This window comes from Centruroides vittatus, unplaced genomic scaffold, assembly GCF_030686945.1.
Source record: "Centruroides vittatus isolate TY-2023 unplaced genomic scaffold, ASM3068694v2 scaffold_712, whole genome shotgun sequence".
Lineage (NCBI taxonomy): Eukaryota > Metazoa > Arthropoda > Arachnida > Scorpiones > Buthidae > Centruroides > Centruroides vittatus.
This window is the reverse complement of record NW_027122715.1, coordinates 1,003,428-1,027,813: the sequence shown is the minus strand read 5'-3', so window position 1 is coordinate 1,027,813 and position 24,386 is coordinate 1,003,428. Positions and strand designations below refer to the sequence as shown.

At 28.9% G+C, this 24,386-nt stretch overlaps 1 protein-coding gene across 1 annotated transcript in view; it reads right to left on the bottom strand.

The window, feature by feature from the left end:
- The window catches only part of kz (putative ATP-dependent RNA helicase kurz), a 68,689-nt gene that overhangs the window by 28,071 nt on the left and 16,232 nt on the right, over nucleotides 1-24,386 (bottom strand). Inside the window, exons 7-16 of the mRNA XM_067287813.1 lie at nucleotides 21,908-21,987; nucleotides 17,741-18,002; nucleotides 15,659-15,807; nucleotides 15,398-15,587; nucleotides 12,233-12,346; nucleotides 10,900-11,001; nucleotides 7,235-7,318; nucleotides 2,425-2,690; nucleotides 658-826; nucleotides 477-584 (exon numbers count right to left, since the gene is read on the bottom strand). Coding sequence (XP_067143914.1) covers nucleotides 477-584; nucleotides 658-826; nucleotides 2,425-2,690; nucleotides 7,235-7,318; nucleotides 10,900-11,001; nucleotides 12,233-12,346; nucleotides 15,398-15,587; nucleotides 15,659-15,807; nucleotides 17,741-18,002; nucleotides 21,908-21,987 — 1,524 coding nt within the window. The remainder of the gene's footprint in view (nucleotides 1-476; nucleotides 585-657; nucleotides 827-2,424; nucleotides 2,691-7,234; nucleotides 7,319-10,899; nucleotides 11,002-12,232; nucleotides 12,347-15,397; nucleotides 15,588-15,658; nucleotides 15,808-17,740; nucleotides 18,003-21,907; nucleotides 21,988-24,386) is intronic.

Here is a 24,386-nt window from a genome sequence, read left to right as displayed (position 1 = left end):
CTCTATAAGATAATGATATTTTTAACTTTCAGTACTGGCCAGAAATTGGTTATCCAGGTCAAATATTTTAGATGGAACATGGTACAGGAAATTTTCTAATTAACAAACTCGTTAATACTTGTTTTATCAGGTATTTGCATCTAGTCCCATTAAATTCTTTTGTTTCCAAATTTAAAAACAGTCATTAAAGATGTTTGCTGGCAGTTGACAGATTAAGTAAAATATTTTGTAGCAGAAGTTAGAATCAAAGAGCACTGATTTCTAACAGAAGGGCTTAGGGTGATAACACCATATGAAAAAATGTTTAACTTAAATGAAACATACGTTGAAGAATAAAGTACTAAATTCAATTTGATGTCTTTTTATTTACATTTTCTGGAAACTTTTTGAACACCCCTCATATAAATAATATATTTTAAAATATTTTTTCATTGTGAATAATATTTTTTAAAGTTTTTAACTAAATATACACATACCTTTCCAGTATCTACTACATATTTAATATTAGGAATAGTCAATGAAGTTTCTGCAACATTTGTAGCAACAACACACAATCTAGTTCCCTCTGGTGGAGCTTGAAATACCTTCAATTAAGTTTTGATTTTTAATACAATTAAAAACAAACATATCATTAAATAAAAATCAGATAAATCATACTTGTGATTGCTTATGTATGGGTAATAAAGAATATAGTGGAAGAACAAGCATAGGTTGTGAAGATCTTTTGCAATCCATAGTATTTTCAAATTCATCATCAAAAATATCTTCCTCTTCTGATTCAGCTTGCTCCAATAACATTTCCTCATCCATTGGCTGGATTGAATATCTAAATAAAATAATTATAAAACTTTTTTCATTAAAAATATTATAATCTTCAAAATATAAATAAACAGTTTACTATCAAAATTTATTAAGTAATTTTACATTTTTTACACTAATTACACAATTGACTTACTTTTACACCATTAACATGGCTTTGTATGAAATTTGAGAGGAAGGTGTTATTTTTAGGTCAGGGTAGCTCACACTGACTAACTACTACTATTATTATTACCACTACTACTAATGTCAATAAATCATTAATTGTTTTACTGTCTTGTAAACAAAAACTCTCTTCCTGATTTTAAGTCAGTCAAATTACAATGTAATTATAATAAATGTAATTGTAATAAAATGTAATTATTTACATTGTAAATGTAAATAATTACATTTAATTAACAACTAGTTTTGTTAGATCAATAGTTTTGTCTTGATTAATTTTATATTTTAGTTGCAGTTTAATTGGCATGCTGGTAACTCCAGAGTTTATATGCGGCATGTTGGTCTCCTTGTTTATATGCAACATGCGAAAATACGGTAAATGTGAGATGAATAAAATAATCAAAAAGTATTACACGGCAATAAAAACATTTAAAAATCCCCTTCTTTTTTCATGAAGATATCAAAAAACGATTAATATATACATATGTATCAATGTTATTAATATTTATATTTTATATATAATTATTAATTAATAATTAATTAACTCAAATTATTTATTTTTTAATATAAATAATTTGAGTTCTAAAATTAATAATACTTAATTTTCAACTTAACATTTCAAATTTATTCAATAAAAAATGTTTAAATATAAATTATTATCAATACTCTAATAATTTTTGTATTATTAACCTATTTGTTAATAAGGGGTAATTTAAGGTTGAATTCCACTTTTTATTTTACGAAAAAATATAAGTACAATTTCCAAACTACATAGCTTTTTTTGAGGTATTTCCAATTCACATTTATGCACTCTTCCATCATCTAGGAAGGGCTTGAATCCAGCACTCTAGAAAGTTTTCTCTTCTTATCATAACCAACTTGACACTATCCTGCAGGGCTTCATTTGTTGCAAATTTCTTTTCTCCTAAGTGTCCTAAATCCCACAATAATGAGCATGCACTATTATGCCATTAGATCTAGTCTCTTTTTGTGGACTGCACTGTAAAACTTATTTTCCAGAAATACAGAATAATACACTCGGTAAATTGATGTTAACTTCCATTACAGTAATCAGCCAAACATGTCTGTTGGGTTTGTTTGACATTTAATCTTGACTTCTACTGAACTCATTGTACACTTCATATATACTTCTTTTTGATAATGTTTATTCCCTGTACTATGCTTGTAATCTGCATAAATTTCAGGTGGTTTCATATTCTCTTTTCCAATAAATTTTACAATGTACATACTTGCAGAAACACCTTCCAATATCCTATCACCTGGCTTACTATGGGAGAACATTTGTTCTTGGCAGGAAGTAGTAGTGTCTATATAATAGCAAATTTACATCATGATCATACATACAACCACGACATAAGTCACACCAAAATGTGCAAGTCAACCTTAAACTGCCTACATATATATAAAAAAAAATTCACTTACTTATCAAGATCAATATCAGGAAGATCTAATTTTGAATTTTGTTTAGAATAACTACAATGCTTCCCAATCTTTTTTAATGTTTTAGGATCATCCATGAATTTGTCTAATTCTTCTTCTGTTTTAACTTCTTTAATGTTGTCATTTTTACTGTCTTGAGGACTTGCAAATGTTTTTTGCAATTTTCTACAAAGCCTATGCACTTCTTCCCGTCCAGTAACAAATACAAGAATTCCACCTTCTGGAAGTTCTTGATGAATTCTACAGACCTAATTACATAAAAATCAAAACCAATACTGTATTACATATGCATATTTTAATTAGTATCAATAAAGATTATCACTAAATGTATATTAACTTAATCAGTAATTATTCCATATCAAAACACTTGCATTTTAAGAAATTGTAAATAATACTTTTTAAGAAATGAAGCTCATTAACGTTTACTTAATCAAGTTATATATTGATATAAATAAATAAAAATTTATTTTCTGTAAAAAAGAAAATAACTCTTTGCAAAAAACAAAAGGATTTTAAAAAAAATGTAATAATGATTCTTTAAACATTTAATATAGTTTTATTAGAATTGTGTATAATTATATATTTATTAATTATACACAATTGTAATACAATTAATATATGTTTTCAAAATTTTTCTCCAGACATTAATCCAGTGGTTTCCAACCTGTGGGGCGCGCCCCCCTAGGGGGCCGCGAGACTGTTGCAAGGGGGGCATGCAGCTGTTTCCAAAATATCATTTTCGAATACAAACCAAAAAAGTCGAATAGGTGTCAAAAAAATGAATCAGCAAAATAGGTATACGTAATCCACAATCCTCGCCGCGAATTTTTCGGGTACAAATGCTAAAACATCCATCCATACTCTTGCTGGAACGAAAACATCTCGCTTTCGCGTTTGGAGCCAAGCGCCGGCGGGGCGAGGAAACAAAAGACAAGCACTCGGAACATCCCGGGTATTCTCGTGCTTACTCACGCCAAACTTCAGTAAACAGAAGCATCTGTTTTTTTTTCTGTTGTCTATGAACAGAATTAGTTTGTTAGTAGTGCTTGGGATAACCACGTTGATATATAGAATGAAACACTTCGCTTTGGTAACTTCTAAATTAATATTGAGGTAAATTTCATAACTGTTATAATAGTACATTATTTTTAGTACATTTAAAATTATTATTTCTTATAATAAATAATTATTTTTTTATGTATATTTTTACATAATATTGTATATTATTTTGTAGCCCATTAAATAAATTATAATATCAGTTGAGTATTTATGAAATTAGATTGTTAGAAAAATTAAGGGAGCGCAACAATTTTTTTTAAGGGGGGCGCAGGTACAAAAAGGTTGGAAACCACTGCATTAATCTAAAGTAACTAAATAATTATGCATAAGAAAAAATTTTATATAATACAAAATTGTATTATTATTATAGTATAAAAATTTGTAATACAAGATGGCATGTATTATATCTACCAATTTCAAATAACAAGACAGTGAGAAATTGTAGAAACTTTATTTGACCTTTAAATGGAAGACCACAAATATGCATTTAATATCACATACAGAAAACAAAGTAAACAAACATTACTGCTTTCTGAAAATAATGTCTGCTAAATATCATCCATCTGCATTGATGCATTCTTGTAGGCAGTGTGGTGAAGTGTCCATGAGGAGTTATATCATATCCCATGGAATCTTGAATATTTCCTGATGGATAAACTGAAAATTCAACCAGCAATTAATCCAAAGAGCATTGTGATATATCACAGTTGTTACATGTGCCATGCTAAACAGTGAAGACTCCATAGCAGGGCTGCACAAATGCACTACATGTTCTTTGGCATTTGAACACTGCCCATGGCTCTCCACTGTTTGGCCCATCTCAAAATGCTGTGTCACTCTGGCACAGGCTCATAGTGGTGGTCCTCGTTGTTGCATTGCAATGCCAGATGAGCTTCTGTAATGGACCCTGTTTGGAAAAATGCCTCTACTGCTATGATCTGTGTTTCCACTGGCCAGAGTACCATGGTGAAATGACTGCCAGTCTTTCAACTGCCTATGCATGTGTGACTACTGCACATGCTCATATGCTCATGCTGATATTGTTATATAATCCACACTACCCTGTATAAAATATATATATATATAAATTAAAAATAAACCTTTTATGTAATCCATAATATTTTATGCTGGAAATCAATCCAAACCTCCATCAACAGTCTAACATCAACAATATTTCATAACACTTTATAATGCTTCCTAAAACAATTCATTTTAAGCAACACTATCTTTTTATATTATTTATATTTTATTTATACGCTTATATTTAATCTATACCAAAATATTTCAATAAAAAATAAACAAAAGTACCAAATTAACAACAATAATAAAATCTTCAAAAATAAACAGATAACATTGAAAATCAAGCTTCAGATGCCATTTTGCTATGTAACGAATTAGAATTAAACTTTGATGCTTCATATTAGAAAAATATTTTATTTTTTGAGATTTAAATCTTTTCTGAAATCATTCTTGACTTTTTTCAACTATTCTATTTTATTTTTTTTATTTCTAATTCTTTTTGTTCTTCAGGCAATGTAATCTTTCTCCATTCTATGGGTTCACCAACAAGGGATAGCAAGGGTCTAACAGATTCAGATCAACTCAATTTTAGAATTCTCTGAGATGGCACAGACATGAGTTTGGGCCCTCCTGAAAGCAGCAGACTGATACCTTCACCAACTCTGCCATCACTAATTAGTTTTTCTTCAAGAAGTCTATATTTATTCAATCCCATAATGTCAGTGAGGTTAATGTAGATTTATTATATTACATATAATTCATTACACTTTTTCAATTTTTTGTTTATTATATATATATAATAGACATTTTTAATATTTATATCCAAAATTCAAATGTAAATAATATAGTTTTTGCAAAGTAATTATAAATAAAATTAAAATTTAATTGCATGTATTTAAAACTATATAAGTCACATGTTCTGTTATAAACAATAATTAAAACTATAGTTGCCTTACAGTCCTTAATTCTAAATTATTATTAAATGTCTACTCAGACACAACTTATTACTAAGACTTTATACTGGTGCTTTGGATATCGATTCAAAGATGAGATCTGAATCAGATAAAACAGAATTTCTTTATTATATCACCTGTAGTAATTTTTCCTGTACACATATCAGGGCTGACATGCTCCTCATCAGCAGTATTACCACGACATTCTAAAATATAACAAAATAAATAAGATACTAAAATTAAGAATACAGAAAATTACCCGACAATAAAATCTTTAAAAAACTTACACAATAAATTCGCATCTGCATACAATGTACAACGAAATTATATTTCGAAGGAATTTAAAAACAAAATTGCATAATTTCATTTTTTTGTATTAATTAAAACAAGTGAAGATTACTAAGATTAAATTGCTAAAAATATACAGGTTTTAACATTTATTTAAAATAACTTACTTTAGAGTTGTTCTAATCAAACCAATAAGCTAGCTGTCTCCTACTTCTATTAACTATTTATACCCTTTTGCTATTTGAATGCGTCATCGATTATGGTGTTCCATGATTGGTGGATTATGCAACCTAAGTTATTGTTCATTCTATTGCTCTCTCTCTTTATGTACAAATGATTGCCTTCTGTAATTTTTAGTTTCCTTTTTCTTTATTTTTATTGTATTTGAATTTAGTTCACAACCATTATTATTGCAGTGTTCTGCAACTGCAGAATTTGCATAATTACCTTGTATTGCATGTATATGTTCCTTTATTCTTATACCCAGTTTTCTCTTTGTTTACTTCAATATAAGAATAAAGAAACATATACATGCAATACAAAGTAATTATGCAAATTCTGCAGTTGCAGAACACTGCAATAATAATGGTTGTGAACTAAATTCAAATACAATAAAAATAAAGAAAAAGGAAACTAAAAATTACAGAAGGCAATCATTTGTACATAAAGAGAGAGAGCAATAGAATGAACAATAACTTAGGTTGCATAATCCACCAATCATGGAACACCATAATCGATGACGCATTCAAATAGCAAAAGGGTATAAATAGTTAATAGAAGTAGGAGACAGCTAGCTTATTGGTTTGATTAGAACAACTCTAAAGTAAGTTATTTTAAATAAATGTTAAAACCTGTATATTTTTAGCAATTTAATCTTAGTAATCTTTACTTGTTTTAATTAATACAAAAAAATGAAATTATGCAATTTTGTTTTTAAATTCCTTCGAAATATAATTTCGTTGTACATTGTATGCGGATGCGAATTTATTGTGTAAGTTTTTTAAAGATTTTATTGTCGGGTAATTTTCTGTATTCTTAATTTTAGTATCTTATTTATTTTGTTATATTTTAGAATGTCGTGGTAATACTGCTGATGAGGGGCATGTCAGCCCTGATATGTGTACAGGAAAAATTACTACAGGTGATATAATAAAGAAATTTTGTTTTTTCTGATTCAGATCTCATCTTTGTAATCGATATCCAAAGCACCAGTATAAAGTCCTAGTAATAAGTTGTGTCTGAGTAGACATTTAATAATAAATAATTAAAACTGTTAGATTAATACTGTCAAGATTATTTAGTTTAAATAATTTGTAAAAAATATCTGTACAACATTTCATTAAATTATTATTATTAATCATTTCTTAATCTGACTCTATTATAAACATGTGGTTTAATATTATTAAAAAGTTATTAATGATTTTTTTTGTAATCTGCTATAATTTGTTAATATTAAATAATAAAAGTTTAACCTTTTTGTATGCAGTTTCAATATAGTCTTCTGTAGGAGTGCGCCTATTAAAATGAATAGTAACAGGATACTGCCGAGCATCAATCTATAACATAAAAAAAAACTTGCACAGTTTTAAAAAGTCATAGTTAGTTAGTTTTATTATTAATGTTATACTTATAGTTTCTTTAATTTTAACTAAAAGTCTCTATATAAATGCAAGAAAACCTTTAGTTGTTTCAATTAAGACTATCAAATAGTAAACCTGAGTCTGTCTTATAACCAAGTCTGTTTTAATCAGAAGACAAAGTTCAGTCGATCTAAGAAATTTTTATTCACTATTCATTTCGTTATTAAAACAACCCTTCTTCAAGCAAAAAAATCCAGTTTTACATAAACACCTCAACATGTTTCTCAAAATGTTTTTATGTATATATAATTACATTACAACATTCAATTTAGACCACTCATAAATCTTACAATCCTTCTGGTAATGACAAACCTAAAGGTATTATCAAGGATTGATAACACTTTTAGGATTGTCATCACTGTATTCTATCGAGATGTTACTGAGAAGTGTTTATGTAAAACTAGAATACGTTTCAATTCTGAAATGCATAGCAAATAAAAATTTCTTCAATTAATTGAACTTTACTCCTTGATTAAAACAAACTTGGTTATAAGTCAAACTTGGGTTACTATTTGTTGGTCTTAATTGAAACATCTGTAAGCTTTCTGCATTCATATAATATAAAAATCTGCCATATTTATTTAAATTTAATAGTATATTAAAATAAATTTCAAACTAAAATACAGAATTACAAAATTAAAATTAAAACAATTTATGAGATATAGTGAAACCTAGATATATCATTTTTGGCGGGACTAGGGAAAAAAACGACTGATGTGGGAAAATGATTGACACAGAAAATTTATGACATTGATGTTTTTATTATTTATCTCATACAAAACATGTATTTTCCAGTGATACACCTATATCAGGGCTTTCTGTAATACTAAATGATATAGCACTTGTGCATGAACATACATTTATTTTACAATTAAAAATTTTTTATTACTGTAATTTATTCTATTTTCTTTTGGTAAGAGTATCTAACGTATTGATATATCAGAAGCAGCCAATCATAAAAATTCAAAATTGTGTTGGGCCTTCACTTATGCATGGAATAGCAACATATATCTGTTGTTCTTTTTACTGGATATCAACATATGCATACAGGATGGTAGAATTTACACATCAGTGTAATGCAAACCTACATACGATCCAATTTTCATCCCATTCTCCTCATATGATCCCTTCCAATATAAAGAAATGGTTCTTAGAGCCTTAGTTATAAGGATGTTCACACACTCTTCTATTTTCAAGGAGAGAACTCATTAATTGCACTACATATAACAGCCGGCTATCCATCACGAGTACCTGCCTAGTTTAATAAAAAGTTTAGTGAACAAATATGGAGAGCAAGACCAAAATACAAGAAAGGCAGAACATAAATTCAAGGTTGTGTAGTATAACAAGACTCTGATGGCTATATACCAAGAAGTGGCAGGAGACAATAACTTATGGTCTACAGAAGGAACCCCACTCCACCATCTATATGCTTCTTAGAAACACCAAAGACCCTCACAATAAGATGTTCTTTACGGGACTCCATACCACTTCAGGACAACAGAGATAGCTGACACCTACAATACATTAGAGCTACAATACATCCAATAAAATAGCATTTGCAAAAACATCTCATTTCAATAAATAAAAGGCAAACTACTAAGGCTTTAGCCACATATGCCTTAGACAAGAATGTGCATGTGAACATTTATACTGCATATCTCATTCACTACACACAGGAGCCTCCTCTGCTTAAATACTTGGAAATACTGGAAATTTACAAGGACAATAGAAACAACACGGCTATCAACTATAAGGACAACAACACGTTATCCCCAGCATGGAGAGCATTATTGTATATTTAATATTACTTTTACATCTAGATATTTACATCCCTATACAAACACATGACATCTGACACCCAATCAGATATTTGTTGTATATTTTAAATTATTACATTCCATCATATGTTCTATTCTGTTCTTTAACTTCAGGATGATTGCTAAAAGCAATTGAAAATGTTTGTTTTTTTCCATCATTGTGTTTCACGAGCTGGATTTTTGGTTGTGTAAGTGCTTTTAAATTATCAAGCTGTTTGATAATGCTTCAGGCCACTCCTGGCATCTTGATGATCTATGCCCAGATGTAAAGATAGTGTATCTGCCTAAAAACACACCTGCTACCTACAGCCAACGAACCACAGGGCTATAGTTAATGTTTAAAGCATAATATTTGCACACTACTTTTTCCAAAGCTGTAGTAGTAATAGAAAGTGGTGAAGTAACTCTTTCTGATTTTTAGAAATCATATAACATTATACACTGCATAAAGAACATCAAATCAGCTTGGGAGGGAGTGACAGAAAGACATATGCAAAGCATATGGAAAAAAATGACTAAAATATTTCATGAATAATTTTGAAGGGTTTGACAAAAACAAGTATATTGATGTCATACATAAAACAATTGTGGAAATTACTATTTTGATTTTGCTTAATTTGGATGTTGAAGTGGAAGATATTGAAGAATTAGTGAAATAAATATAAAATGACAAAAAGCTTAATTTTGAAAATAGGGACAGGTTTTATAAAAAATTTTAAATGCTAATAACAAGTAAAATCGTCATTAAGTCAGACCCTACTTGAGATATGACACAACCTCCTTGATCATTCAACCCCCTCAACCTTTAACCACCAAAATTTAATAGCACCGATCCCCTAATATACAAACTTCCCTGCAAAATTTCAGAAAATTTTGACAAAAAGCATAGGAGTTAGTAAGCTTCAAAGAGGGTAAACAAAATCATGCCACACATACACTGACATCCATACATATAGAAAAAACTCCTGAATTGTTTTGGGTTTCTTGACATTCCAAGGTGCAGAGTCCAAAAATGTGAAAATCTTGGTGGGTCATTTTTTGATCAACTGTCACACTTTCCCCCTGTTATACATTACAGCCAGGAAAGTAAATTTAGAAAGATTATTCAGCTCCTCATCTATCAACCAATTCACTTAAGAACCTAGTCATAGGAATATAACTCTGTCAAAAGTAAAGAGTACAGTACCTGTATATCTCTTTTGATATACTTTTCTTTCTTTTGAAACATGTTTCCATATTTGAATATAAGAGTTTTCTAGGTTTTTAACATCAATGTTTATGCTAACTTTTATTACCATCTTGTATTTATTTATTTGAAAATAAATGTTTATAATGTTTGACTTTAGATTTAAAATATCTCAAGAGCTCTTTTAAAAATTTAACTGTAGAATTTCAAACTTTTGTTATAATTAAAAATAAAATATAAGAAATGAAAATGTTTTCAATAAGAAACAAATTACAAAAATCTAATAAACATAAAGATTATGAAATGAAATATATTACTACAATAACATGTAACAACATATAACATATATCAGTTTTAACTTAAATTTGGAAATAATTTACAATAAAATATAGAAAAATATATTACTTCCTAGAATGAAAATTATATTTTTCTGTTGAATTTAATAAAATTCCATTAAATAGAAAAAAAATTTACAAAATTGCTCAATTTACCTTTATAACTGGAGGTGGTTTTTCAAATAAACTTTTATTTTCTACAAAATCCTGAATCCTGAGTGTTGCTGACATAATAACCATTTTAAGAGGATTTCCTTTCTAGAAAAAAATGAAAAATTAATTTAAACTATTAAAATCATACTTTACAAAGCTCTGAGATTCTAAAAAATTGTTACTTTGATAGTGTATAAAAAAATTGCTGTTTAAAAAAATAAATAAAACTTTATTATAATTTAAATATGTTTAAAGTTTAAAAATTATGATTTTTTATCATCTGTATTTAATTATTTAATCCATATTTAATATTTAATTTAATCAATTTTTCCTAGTTAAAAGTTACCTTGTTGTAAACTTCCATCCAAACCAAATTTAGTGAAATAAATACATGAATGACAAAAGTTTAAATAATATTGAAATAGATTAATATGGGTTAATGTTACCTATGGTAGCAAACATGGCAGCTCGTCTCTGAAACAGTGGGGACGCACGTTCTAACCTAACCTAACTAACCTATTCTAATAATTTGGTTGGCAATAATTATGGTAATTTATTAAAATAGGTTAGGTTAGGTTAGTACGTGCGTCCCCACTGTTTCAGAGACGAGCCGCCAGGTTCGCTACCATAGGTAACACTAACTTTAATATATTTACAGAAAGGTTTGATAGATATCTTTAAGAAAAAATCTTATTATAGAATATGCTGAAAGAATTTATACTAACAATTATTTTAAAAAATTACATTTTAATGAAGAATCTTTGTCTAAATGAATGTACAAAGCTTATCTAATTCATTTGGAAAAGTGTATTTAATTCACTTAATTCATTTCAAGACATAAATTATTAAGTTTTATTACTCATTATGCTAATGTAAGACAAGCATCAAAGTAGACAGTATTTATTTCAAAAATGTATTTGAAATAAATATGTTTTTAACAAATTTATATAAAAAAAAGTTAGGATAGACAACTTCATCTGTTGAAAATTTAAGCTCATAAACCATACTTTTAATATATAAAAGTTTGAGATAAAACTTTTATTGTACTAATAATTACAAATATTTTCTTTGCATTTAATCAAACTTCATTTTATAACAAAATAGTATCTCTCTACAGCTAATTAATTGTTAAACTTATATTAATTTTCATGGTTCATTTAAATTGCAAACAACTTAAAATAATACTTTTGTTCCACTTATAATGTGCAGCATCAGTCTTCAAGAATAAAAAATTTAATTTTTCTTACAAGTTCAAACAGTAATTAAAATGTAAAAAATAAAACTTATTGGTAATATCAAAAATTTCTAAAACATTTCTAGATTTTATTTTACTTACTTTTGCCCTTAATCGTACAACTCCTGATAACAATCCAATCAAAAGATCTGAATGCATACTTCTTTCATGGGCTTCATCAATTACAATTACATTATATTTTGTTAAAAGGAAATTCTGAAATACATAGACAATTTTATTTAATAAAATAACATTTGTAACATTTTTAAATATTGGAAAAATGTCAAGTCATATATTCCTAAAATTATTAGCTTAAGTACCATAATTTTGGGGATAACCTACTGATTGTGTTTAAAAATTTGAAAACAGATGCAAGTTATCCAATGGGGCAGATTATAATTTAAATTTAAAATTAACAAGCAAACTCAATAAACAGAGCATCTTTAATAATCTCAATAAGAACATCTTTAGAAAATGTAAAAATTCCTTTGTTTGCTGAGGATACATTCACCTTCTATTTTTCCCAAAATTACTAAAAATATGTACACACACACCTAATTTTTAGACCTTTTCCATTTGTTTTTTGTAGGTCAATCACAAACTTATAATTACCATATTTACTCAAATCTAAGATTGCAATTTCTACATGCTCACCCAAAGTTTTTTTTAAACACATAATTCAAGAAAACTTATATCAACAGAAATGATCAATGTTAGAGTCTTCTGAATCAACAATAATGTTGTTTTAGTCACATTCCTGAGTATTAGTTTTAGTCTTAATTATTATACATGAGTTAGTTGTTATACATGTGTAGTTTTAGTTTGTTTATTAAATCTAAAACTACACGTGTATAACAACTAAATCAGTTGAGCACAATTGCATGTGAGATGTGGAAATTGGATATAGTGTTGATTAGCACAGTAAACTAAAACTACACTAATCAACAGTGGATTCAATGTTTACATCTTCTCATATACATTCAAACTCAATGCCGTTTAAAGCATCAGAAAAAGTTGTGCAGTACAAAAGCCTGTCAAGAAATGCAACATTTCTTGACAGAGTACTGCACAACTTTTTCTAAGATTTTAATCCAAGTACTTATGATGTTACAGTAACAGATTAATGAGATTGAGTTAAGTTAACCTCTTAAATATTTCATATTACAAATATTAGTCTAATAAAATCATTAAAATGATGCAATGAAATCAGACAGAGAAATACGATGCACAACATTATAGATTACTAATTATGACATATCACATGAAATCTAAGACATCATCAAATCTAAAATGAATCCTTTTTTTCAGAGATAGTAAAACCTAAAAAAGTGTCTTACATTCAAGTAAATATAGAATGTGGTGCTATTGAAATGTATCCTACATGGTATATATACCAGTGTCTGGTGCTATACCAAACCAAAGTCAAGGCATAACTACAGAAAAAAATGTTTTGTTTACAAGCTGTTTGTGTATGTATCTGTGTTTTAAGAATTCCTGATTTTGTGACATGTTTAGTATGACAGGCTTTTGTAGAGAGACGTAAAATTGTGAAGCTCTAATGTTTCAAGAATTTTGAGTAATTGGCTGCAATTTGAAAAAATTGTTAATTCCCACTGTCGTTTGTCTGTCTTTCCTTGATCTTGAGAATGGAGTTAGATAGATGAAAGACAAGATAAGATATGGAAACCTTAGGGGCAGGATGCCCTGATTAACTATACATGAACTTCTGATGCAAAGCAGAAGTTATGTTATTTCAATTCAAAAGTTTTCCCCTGAAAGGTGTTAGATGACCAGCACAACTCTATTGTTAAAGAAAAAGTATGATGTACAGTGGCAAGCCACTACTAATTTGAGGTGAAGAGCATATATTTTAAACCAAATAAATTAAAAATATGATTAAAAATTGCAGCCCAACATTGTGACAATGTCACAATAAATAATTGCTTGTGTATGTGATTTTGTGTTGTGAGTTTTGAGTATTTACTAATTTTTTTCAGTGTATGTATTTTGTATGTTGCGAGTGTTTGGTACAGTTATGTCTATAATGTATATAGTTTTGTCTTGTTTGCCAATTAAGTGACATATGGTCTGTGGTAATAAATCGTTTTGTCTGTGATTATGACATGATTATAGTATGATTTGTGTGTGTTGTTTTCTAAGACTATTTGAAGTGTGTATTTATAGTACAGTTTGTGTTTGCATGCAAACTTTTGATATATAACATTTGCTATTTAGTTATGTCAATGTAATCTGTTTGTGCCAAAAGCTTGCAACTCAATGTAATATGCTGTATAGTTTTGTGGCTTGTGCCGTAGATACAGGATTTCCTAATGTTAATATATTGTAGATGTGGCATTTCCTATAAGTGTCATCTGTCTTCTAAAGTGTGTTTCCTACAGTTCTTATGTATTTATAACCTGAATTTGTGTGAAATCATGAACCTTTCTGTCCCTTAAAAGATACATCTAATGATTGGCTGTCTCTTTCAAGAGATATCCACATCCACTCATAATATTAAATTTAATTCAAAAATTGTTATAATTATTAATATTAGTACAAGATGGCAGTTTAACCTCTTAATTGACTCTCTATAACAAATTATTTTATATTAATTGTTAATTACCAAAATACAGCTTGAATAATCTGACCTGTAATGACTTGCTCATTATACAATTTTTAGACTTGATTGTTTATATGAGGGATGTTTCTTTTTCAACCTCCGATGATCCATTAAACAAAGACAAATGTAAATAACAAAATGAATTTATTATCAAAAGTTAGGTACAAACATGATTAGGAGGGCAGAGGTTCAAGATTACCGATGATCTTCAAAACAACATTGTTAACGCCATCTCAATTCACTGGCAGCAACATTCTATGAAGAGGAGATGGCAAAGCTCATCCACAGATATGACAAATGTCTCAATCTTCATGGTGATTATGTTGAAAAGTAACCATGTTTGTACCTAACTTTTGGTAATAAATTAATTTTGTTATTTACATTTGTCTTTGTTTAATGGACCATTGGAGGTTGAAAAAGAAACTGTGTTCGTATATATATAATAGTGTATAATATTGTATATGTGTATATATATAAAATATATATACAATTTATTGTAGATATATGAGTTAACCATACAAAGTTATGATATTATTTATAATTACAATTTTTTATATAATGTCTTATGAAAATTTTACAAATCACAGGTGGCTCTAAAATAAAAATATTAATCAATAATAATTACTTTAAAAATAAAAAAAATTAACCTTTTGTATTTCTTTCAATAAAATACCATCAGTCATAAATTTTATTTTTGTTTCTTCTGTAACATTTCCTTCAAAACGAATCTGATATGATACTATTTTATTAGATAAATTCATTTCATATGCAACTCTTTCAGCTAAAGAAGTTGCTGCAATTCGACGAGGTTGAGTTATACCAATTATACCTCTATCACTGAAAATAATTTTCATATTAAATTTCTTGATATACGAGTGAAGAAATTATGAAATTTTAATCATTTATACTTAGCATATCGTGCTTCATATAAAAACTGAGGAACTTGAGTTGTTTTTCCACATCCTGTTTGACCACAAATAATTACCACATGATTTTCAGATAGTGCCTCCATTATTATATGTTCTTCAGGTAATATTGGTAATGCTAACCGAGCATTCTAAAAATAAACATATTTTCAAAATAAATATTATACTGAAAGTAATATATTTAAATATTGTAATAGTTTTTATCATAATTTTTAAAACATTGCAGAGATTTAAAATTATATTCAATAATTTTAGTAATTCCTTTTCATATTACTAAAATTATTGAATATAATTTTAGTAATATGAAAAGGAAGAAAACAGAAGAAAAATTAAATATTTAAAGCAAAGACTATACTGAATGTAACACAAAAAAATGGCAACTGATAAAAAAGAATTTTGAGAAAAAATAATTTACAATTTATGCAAAGAAATTGTATTTATAATTATTGTAAATTAATTTTAGTGTAAAGAGAGACTAGAGAGGCAAAAAACATGCCCAATATACATCTTCTGAAATAAAAAGGCTATATTTTAGTTGGTGTGTAACTTCCTTCAAAGAAACTATCATATAAGTTTATTAAACAATACAAAAAAGAAAGTAAGTGAAGAATACATAACTATTCTTTTAACACAGAGACACAGACTAAAACCTTTCACAGTGTTGTATATATTACGGGAGCAGGTGCATAATCGTCCATTACTGCCAGCAGCTTGACCACCTATACAGGGAGATAGCTAGACTTTCACTTATAGGAGATCCGGCACGATTTACGACCTGCTACGTAATGCTAAGGATGCGATAGATCGTGACAGGGCCCCTGGGGTTTATTCCGTCCCCATCAGAGATGATAGGTTCAGTAGGGATTTAGTTTTCATTGGTGCAACCATTTGTTCTATGCAGAAATGGTTACGAGAGCATCAGGCAGACCTCAAAAACAATAGGCACACCATGGCCCTTGCAACGTTCGTTTCCGACCCGGAAATTTGGGTGGACTTCCCGAGCACGAAGTTAATATGGCGTGCCTTCCGTTATGATCACATACGGCACCTAGAGGCGTGGGAGATATATAAAGCTAGCGTCAATGGCACTTGCATCAACTTTAAGGATGGGGATTCGGTCGCGCATGCGTGGAGGTACCTGTTCGAAGAATTCGAACAGTGCCGGGCGGAGGAGTGAAACGTGACACGTATGTTGTTTATTTTATGGGCAACACTGTTCTGGCAGTCTGGTGGGGATGACTTTTAGTTCTCAACCTGAAGAAGACCTCGGTGGAGGCCGAAAACGTTAGTTGGTTCTCTATCGTATACAACAATGTGAAAGGTTTTAGTCTGTGTCTCTGTGTTATGCACTACAGTGTTATTAGAAGAAGTCGTTATTGTATTCTTTTAACTTTTTTACAATTAAGAAGTTTTATTTCTGATCTATAAGCAATGTATCATCATCTTCAAAGCAGTTAAAAAGTAGACATTCACCATAAATTAGTGATATATATTGAGATTTCAATTCAACAATATCTTATAAATCATTTTGAATTTTAAAAATATCTTGTATAAATCTGAAAATAGAATTTGTCGTCATTTTCAAAGCTAATTAATCTTTAACATGTATTCTGACTATAGTTTTCATGTAGCTCTTTAATCAACGTAGCAAATATCTAAAAGCAAAAGTCTATTAAATCTGTATCTGTATAAAATTCTTGCTCACAAGCCATTTTAGTATCATATTTGTGATCACTTTTTACTCATTTATTCATTTGTTATTTTTTTACAATAGCTATAACTGAATATAACTATTTGTTAAAAGAACAAATCTGAAACTTTATTCCTGAAGTTTAAAATTTAAATCAAAACAATGGTGACTACAAAAAACTTCATCAAAACTTCATTGTAATAAAAATCCTCAAATATACTCTAGTAGTGAATATATATTGAGATTAGATAGAGAGAGATAATTCTCAATTTAGACAAATAAAATTAATGTTAAAAGAATTATTTTAAATTCATTTAAATATGGCAAATTTTTAAACTCTACTTTTAAGAAATTTAAGAAGAAATTATAATTACTTGAATCTCTGATGTACGATTTATTAGTATGAACTGCTGTTTAGATTCTCCTTTATTTGTTTTTTGTACTTCTAATTTTTCTTCTGATTTAATATCTGTTTGATCTAAATCATTCTCTATCAGGGTTTTCATTTTATCTAAATTAGGTTCGGAATTAGGTTCTCTATTATTAACAACTTCTTTGTGATTTATATTCTCATCTGACAAATTGATATCTGAGCTTTTCTCTTCCAAGGCTTTAGTTTTTTCTTTTTCCAGTATACTGAAATATATAAATATTAATTATATAACTATAATATAACAATCATAAAAATATAAATTACATAATTAACATAAATATTAATAAATACCTGTAAATAAAATGTATCTAAAATAAATATGTTTATTAGTATATGACATAAGTTAATAGTAGTCTTTCAAAAGGTTTAATTTCATTGATTAAAAAATGCTTTATCTTGTTTTGAAGTTTTGAAAAGTTTTGTAAAAAAAATATAATTTTAATTTGATTGACATGTAAAAGTATATATGCTGAAAGCAAAGTTAACAAAGTTTGATTGAAATCAGTTATATTATTTTATAAAAACCTGAGTTTCTATACTATTAATAAGAAATTAATATATACAGGGTGTTTCAAAACTCATGGGCAAAAATTTAAGGGGTGATAGTAAACATCTAAACAAGCAATTTTCACCATACAATGCATGGGCAAAGAGCAAGCAGTGAACCACTAGAAGGCACTGTAATGGAAAGCATAAAGCGCAAGTTTTCTTACACATCGTCATTTCTACCGTAGATTTCAGAAGGCATGGCGACGTACAGTAATCAGGAAAAAACAGACATACATTTGGAAAAGGTGGACATGCATATCTGTTTGGTGTTTCGTTCTTTCATGTGACAGTAACTGATACCTTCTAGTGGTTCACCTCTTGCTCTCTGCCCATGCATTGTATGGTGAAAATTGCTCGTTTAGATGTTTTCTATCACCCCTTAAATTTTTGCCCATGAGTTTTGAAACACCCTGTATATATTTTCTGAAGAAGTGGTATAATTTAATGATCAAAGTCAGTTATGTAAGGAATATAAAGATTCAAAATATGTATTTATATTTAAATAAAAATATATTTATGAATTATACTACATATAATATGATGTTTAATACATATAAATACTAAATATAAGATGTAATTCTTAGAATTGGACAATAATCAAAACATTTTCTCTTACAATAAAAGTAATAAAAATCTATGATATACAACTATTGTCTAAAATTTTAAATTATAAATCAGATATCAGTATCATATTTATTTTTCAGACGGCAAATTAAACAATATAATCTTATATTTGGTTTTCAAACAATAGCATTTGAAGTCTATTAAAAGTCATTTTACAACAATAATTACTCTTTGAATATTTTTTTGAAATTAATGTTGAAAAGTTTATCTCACTTTTTGAAAATAATTATAAATGAAAATGCTGTATAAAACTGAACACATGTATAATTTGTTTCATTATACAAATAATACTATATCAAACAGACAATCAAATTTTAAAAGCTAAGCTTGTCTGATAGGTATCATGTTTTAAAATTTTGAAAAAGTGTACATCAGCTAGATTTGGCAGTCTAATATCTTTAATATCCCCAATTAGAAACACTAAAAATTTGAAAATAGAGATAAATAGTAATATTTAAATAAAATTTATATGACGTTTTCATACGTATACAATCTAAATTTTAGTTAAACATATGTATAATATTATTAATGTCCAAAAATAATAAATAAACAAATATAATGAAGTTCACTTTATAGGTAATAACTATTATATAACTTCTTTTCTAGTCTGACAACTGAACTTTCTTTTGACATTGACTATAAGATGTATTCTAATGTCAGAGACATTAAAATATGAAAAATATGAGTCTAAAATTAGAAAATATAATAGTCTAAGGCAGTGTTTCTCGATGATTTTATTATTGCAGACTGGGTAAAATTATGGATAGTTTTACTTTTACCAGTAATTATATGCGACTACGAATTATGCTTATATGCTTCTCTAGAGTTACTGCACAAAACAAAGTAAACTCTGTAACTCTAGATTAGTATTTAAATGTCATCCATATTAAACCATGCCAGTGTTAGTATGGTCAAAAATTTTCTGTGGACCAGTGAAATTTTATTGTGGACTGGCAGTTGAAAAACACTGTTTAAAAAATATGCTACTTTTAAGTACAGCCTGTATCATCCCCATTTATGAATTTAGTGTTAATGTTAATTTCATTTAATAAAATTTGACTTTCATTCTCATAACATAATTTTTTTTTTGCTTTTGTCATGATAAGAGAGTACTTAGTCTGTATTGTTGTAGCATACATTAATTTGCATTTTAGTCTATTGCCCCTTCTAAGTAAATATATAATGTATATTTAATAATCAGACGTAAATAAATATTAAGTACAAATTTTCAAGTCTGTCTATGTAAACTCAGGTATGAGATATGATTTATTAATACAATATCTTAAATTAATTCAGTACCTTCAAAAAAATTAAAAGTACACAATGTGTAAATAAACAATTTTGCTTCAAATTATTTTTTTAAAGTTAAGGTCAATATTATTCTATATACAGAAAATCGTCATTAGTATGAAATTCAAGGGACAAAATAATCACAACTTTGAATTCTTGAGTTTCAAATGATCTGAAATTTACAAATTAGAATATGCCAAATGCTATGTAACTAATGTAAGTTATTAAGCAACAAAATACAGCTATGTATATATGCTATTTTTGTTAATTAATAATTAACAATAATAATATAAATGGTGGATAAACAGCTTGTATCTGGTGAGAACCTCACAGGTTGTCAGATAAATTTCATAAAAAGTAAAGCAGATTTCTCAAAATGTAGCCCAAATTATTTTTAAAGTGGCCCAAAAAGTAGTAAGTTAGTACCCTAGAGCCCTACAAATATCTCAATCTGCTACTTGTAACCCAATCTTACAATCCCAAAACACAGAAGTATTTTATGAGATAAGAGAAAAAAGAGTAGTCCATGGGTAAGTTGACACCTGAAAATGTGTTACTATAAAAGCAAAGACATTGACCAGATTAGAGTTGTCTTGGTCTATTGTTCTCTTACAGTATGGAGGCATTTTGATCTAAATGAATGAGTTAATATATGAATATCACAGTTCAGACAAAATTTCCACTTCAAATTTTGAAGTAGCCCTTTCTCAAACTAACCAAATTCCTAAACATGTTATTCTATGATCTTCCATCACCAACCACGGTACTTGCTGGTTAAAGGTCTACCAGGATGTTTATTGCTTTGAACTGATGTTAACCAAATTCTCTATATCCTCCACTGGGACAAATGGTACAATTACAAACTACTGAGATTTTGAACTATCCAAATTCAAATCAACAAAAATTTCCTGTATATTTAATTATTTACATATACCAAGTGATTGTATATATATCTAGCAACATTGAATCTGATCAATGCTATCTTGAAAGATATTTAGCAGTCCAAATGCTACTAAATTTGGTATGGTAACATTTCAGGACAAAAAGGCATTTTTGAAAAAAACATTAGTGGCAAAATTAATCACTTTTGACACTCCAAGTAACAAAAAGTTTGTTTGTACAATGCGTTCATGCTATACAGAGATCTTACTTGCTAGCAGTACAGGAGATACAGCTCAATGTTCTCCACATTCTGAAGATGTAAAAACCTAAAGGTAAAGAACAATATGTTCAATAACTAACTGTAATTAATTTTCTAAGATGCTACTCATACAGTGTAATATATATTATTAATATGCACATTTAAATTATTATTATTATGTTGCAGATATCATGACATTCCTAACCCATGAATGCAGACCTTGTTAATGTCTGAGCCAGTATCACACTTAGACCTGATTACTACTGTAGTAATTATCTCCACAGAATGGGGGTGTAGTCACTCTTAGCTTCATTTCTCCCCATAGACCATACTGGCATGGATGTCCCTACCAGGAGCTTGTGCTCCAGCTGGCATTGCTCTATTGATCAGTAAAATTACTGAGCTCTCCCACTATGACAAGGTGGTGACCAAAAGAGAGTTGTTATTATTATTATTAATTATTATTATTCAGAATTAAGAATTAAATTTACAAATATAATTAACCTTTCATCATTTATTGATTCATATTCCACAGATGACATATTCTCAAAATTCTTAATATATTTACCAACTTCAGACTGTTTCTGTAAAATAATTCAAACATTCCATTAATATTTTAATATATAATTCATACATAAATTTCAAATTATAAATATATATTAGAAAACCCAAGATATAAAAAAATAACTACAAAAATGAATTATTTATTTCATTATTGTAATATACGTGGTATGATCCAAAAATTTGGGGACTGCAGTAATCTATGATAACAAAAGCATGTATTTGAAGTTACAGCATACGAAATGGATTCTACCAAACCACCCTTACGTGTTCAAGTTGGTTTCGCCCATGTCACGCAATTAAACCGCAAGCACTGCTGTTTTCTTCCAGAGATAGAACACCTTACGTCGCAGAACCTTTGTTCTACAACGTAATAAAAATGGAGTTTCAAGAACAGTGCTGCAACATTAAATTTTGTCGGAGTTTAGGTAAAACACCTACAGAGACTTTAAAATTGCTAAGAAAGGTGTACGGTGATTCTACCATGGTGAAATCAAAGGTGTACAAATGGCATCGGTGTTTTAAAGAAGGCTAAGAATCCATCACAGACAATGAATGCTCTGGCCAACCTTTGACTTCATGGAATGAGAAAAATGTTGAATTGGTCTCTCAATGTGTTCGCAAAGATTGTCGCCAAACCCTTGAAAAAATCACTGTGGCTACTCAAAGACTAGTTGCCAGCGTATTTTAACAGAAGATCTTAACATGCATCAAGTGTCTCCACACATTGTCCCTTGGCTTTTGACTTCTGAACAAAAGGAAGAATGAATGAGAATATTGGGTGATTTAATTGACAAAGCCGATAAGGATCCAGCTTTTTTTGAACCACATCATAAACAGGTGATGAAACTTGGTGTTATTTATTTGATATCCAATCAAAATGTGCTTCTTCAACATGGAAATCATCCTCCTCACTGCAATCAAAGAAATTCTGGCAGGATTGGAGCAAAGGAAAAGTCATGATGGAAGTGATGGAAGCATTTTTTGATTCTCAAGGAATTGTTCATTCAGAATTTATTCCTGAAAGTGGAACAGTAAACAAGGAGCATTATCAACATTTTATGTCATTTGAGGGAATCCATTCGTCGTAAACGGCCGCAGATCTGGCGAAGTGGAAACTGGTACCTTCTGCATGACAATGCACCTGCACATCAATCCCAAATGGTCACACAGTTTCTTGCCAAAACTCAAATAAACATGCTTCCACACCCTGCCTATTCACTGGACTTAGCCCCATGTGATTTTTATTTGTTTCCATCAATGAAAAAGCATTTGCAGGGATGCCGGTTTGTGTCATCATATGAGGTGAGAGCAGCATAGCAGGAGGCGTTACGAGAGGTTTCAAAAAATGGCTTCCAGCAGTGCTTCCGGAACTTATACGAGCAATGGCAAAAGTGTATCATCACCCAAGGTGATTACTTTGAACGTGGTTGTGCATCGGCAATATAAACTTTTTAAGGTAAGGAATTTTACTCCAAGTCCCCGAACTTTTGGATTGTACTATGTATATGCACATAAAGACATCTATGTTTACTCAAATTTATTACTTAAAGTTAATTTGCATTTATCAAAAATCTTTTAAATTGTGGTAAAACATTATGAAGTATTTTACATTTACAGTTAAAATACAATATTACATTCAATATTACACTTTATTAAACCTATATAATTATTATTATTTTACTAAAAATTATTAATCATACTATCAGTAAAACAACCAGAGAAAAAGATCTTCTTCTTAGAAAATCTTTTTCTGAAGATCTTTGTTGACCTTTTTACTGAATGTCCATAACATATTTGCTTGCCTTTAATCATTATAAGTAAAAAATCCCTGTTTTTTGGAGGTTAGATGCACCAAATTTTTATTCAAATATAATGGTTGGTTGTTATATTCAAAACTGTTTATATTATAATAACAGTTTTGAATATAATAACCAACCATTATGAATATGATATTATAACTGAAATTTCAAAAGTTTCTTTTGAAAATAGGTCATTGATGAACAATTTCTTTCCCTTTTTTAAACTGTAAAAGATGGATGGTGGCAGAGCTGCAAAATGAAAAAAGAGTTACAAAGTCTGATCAAAAGATATCTGATCTGAGATCAAGAAAAAAAATCTATGTATCTATTAGGTTCAAACAGTAGTCCATTTCAAAATAGGACCCTTCTGAGTTCACACACTTTTCCCAACAATGCTTCCACTATTGGAAGTATTTTCAAAATTATTTATCAGAATCTCCATCAGGTTCTTTGTTGCATTAATCTTGATCTTCTCTGTATCCTGAAATCACTTTCCTTTTAATGGTATCTTGAATTTGGGAAAGAGCCAAAAGTCTGCTGGAGCCATGTCTGGGAATAAGGAGACTGCTAATCCTATGCAATACCATGTTTTGCAAGGAATGTCTAGATGAGATACAATC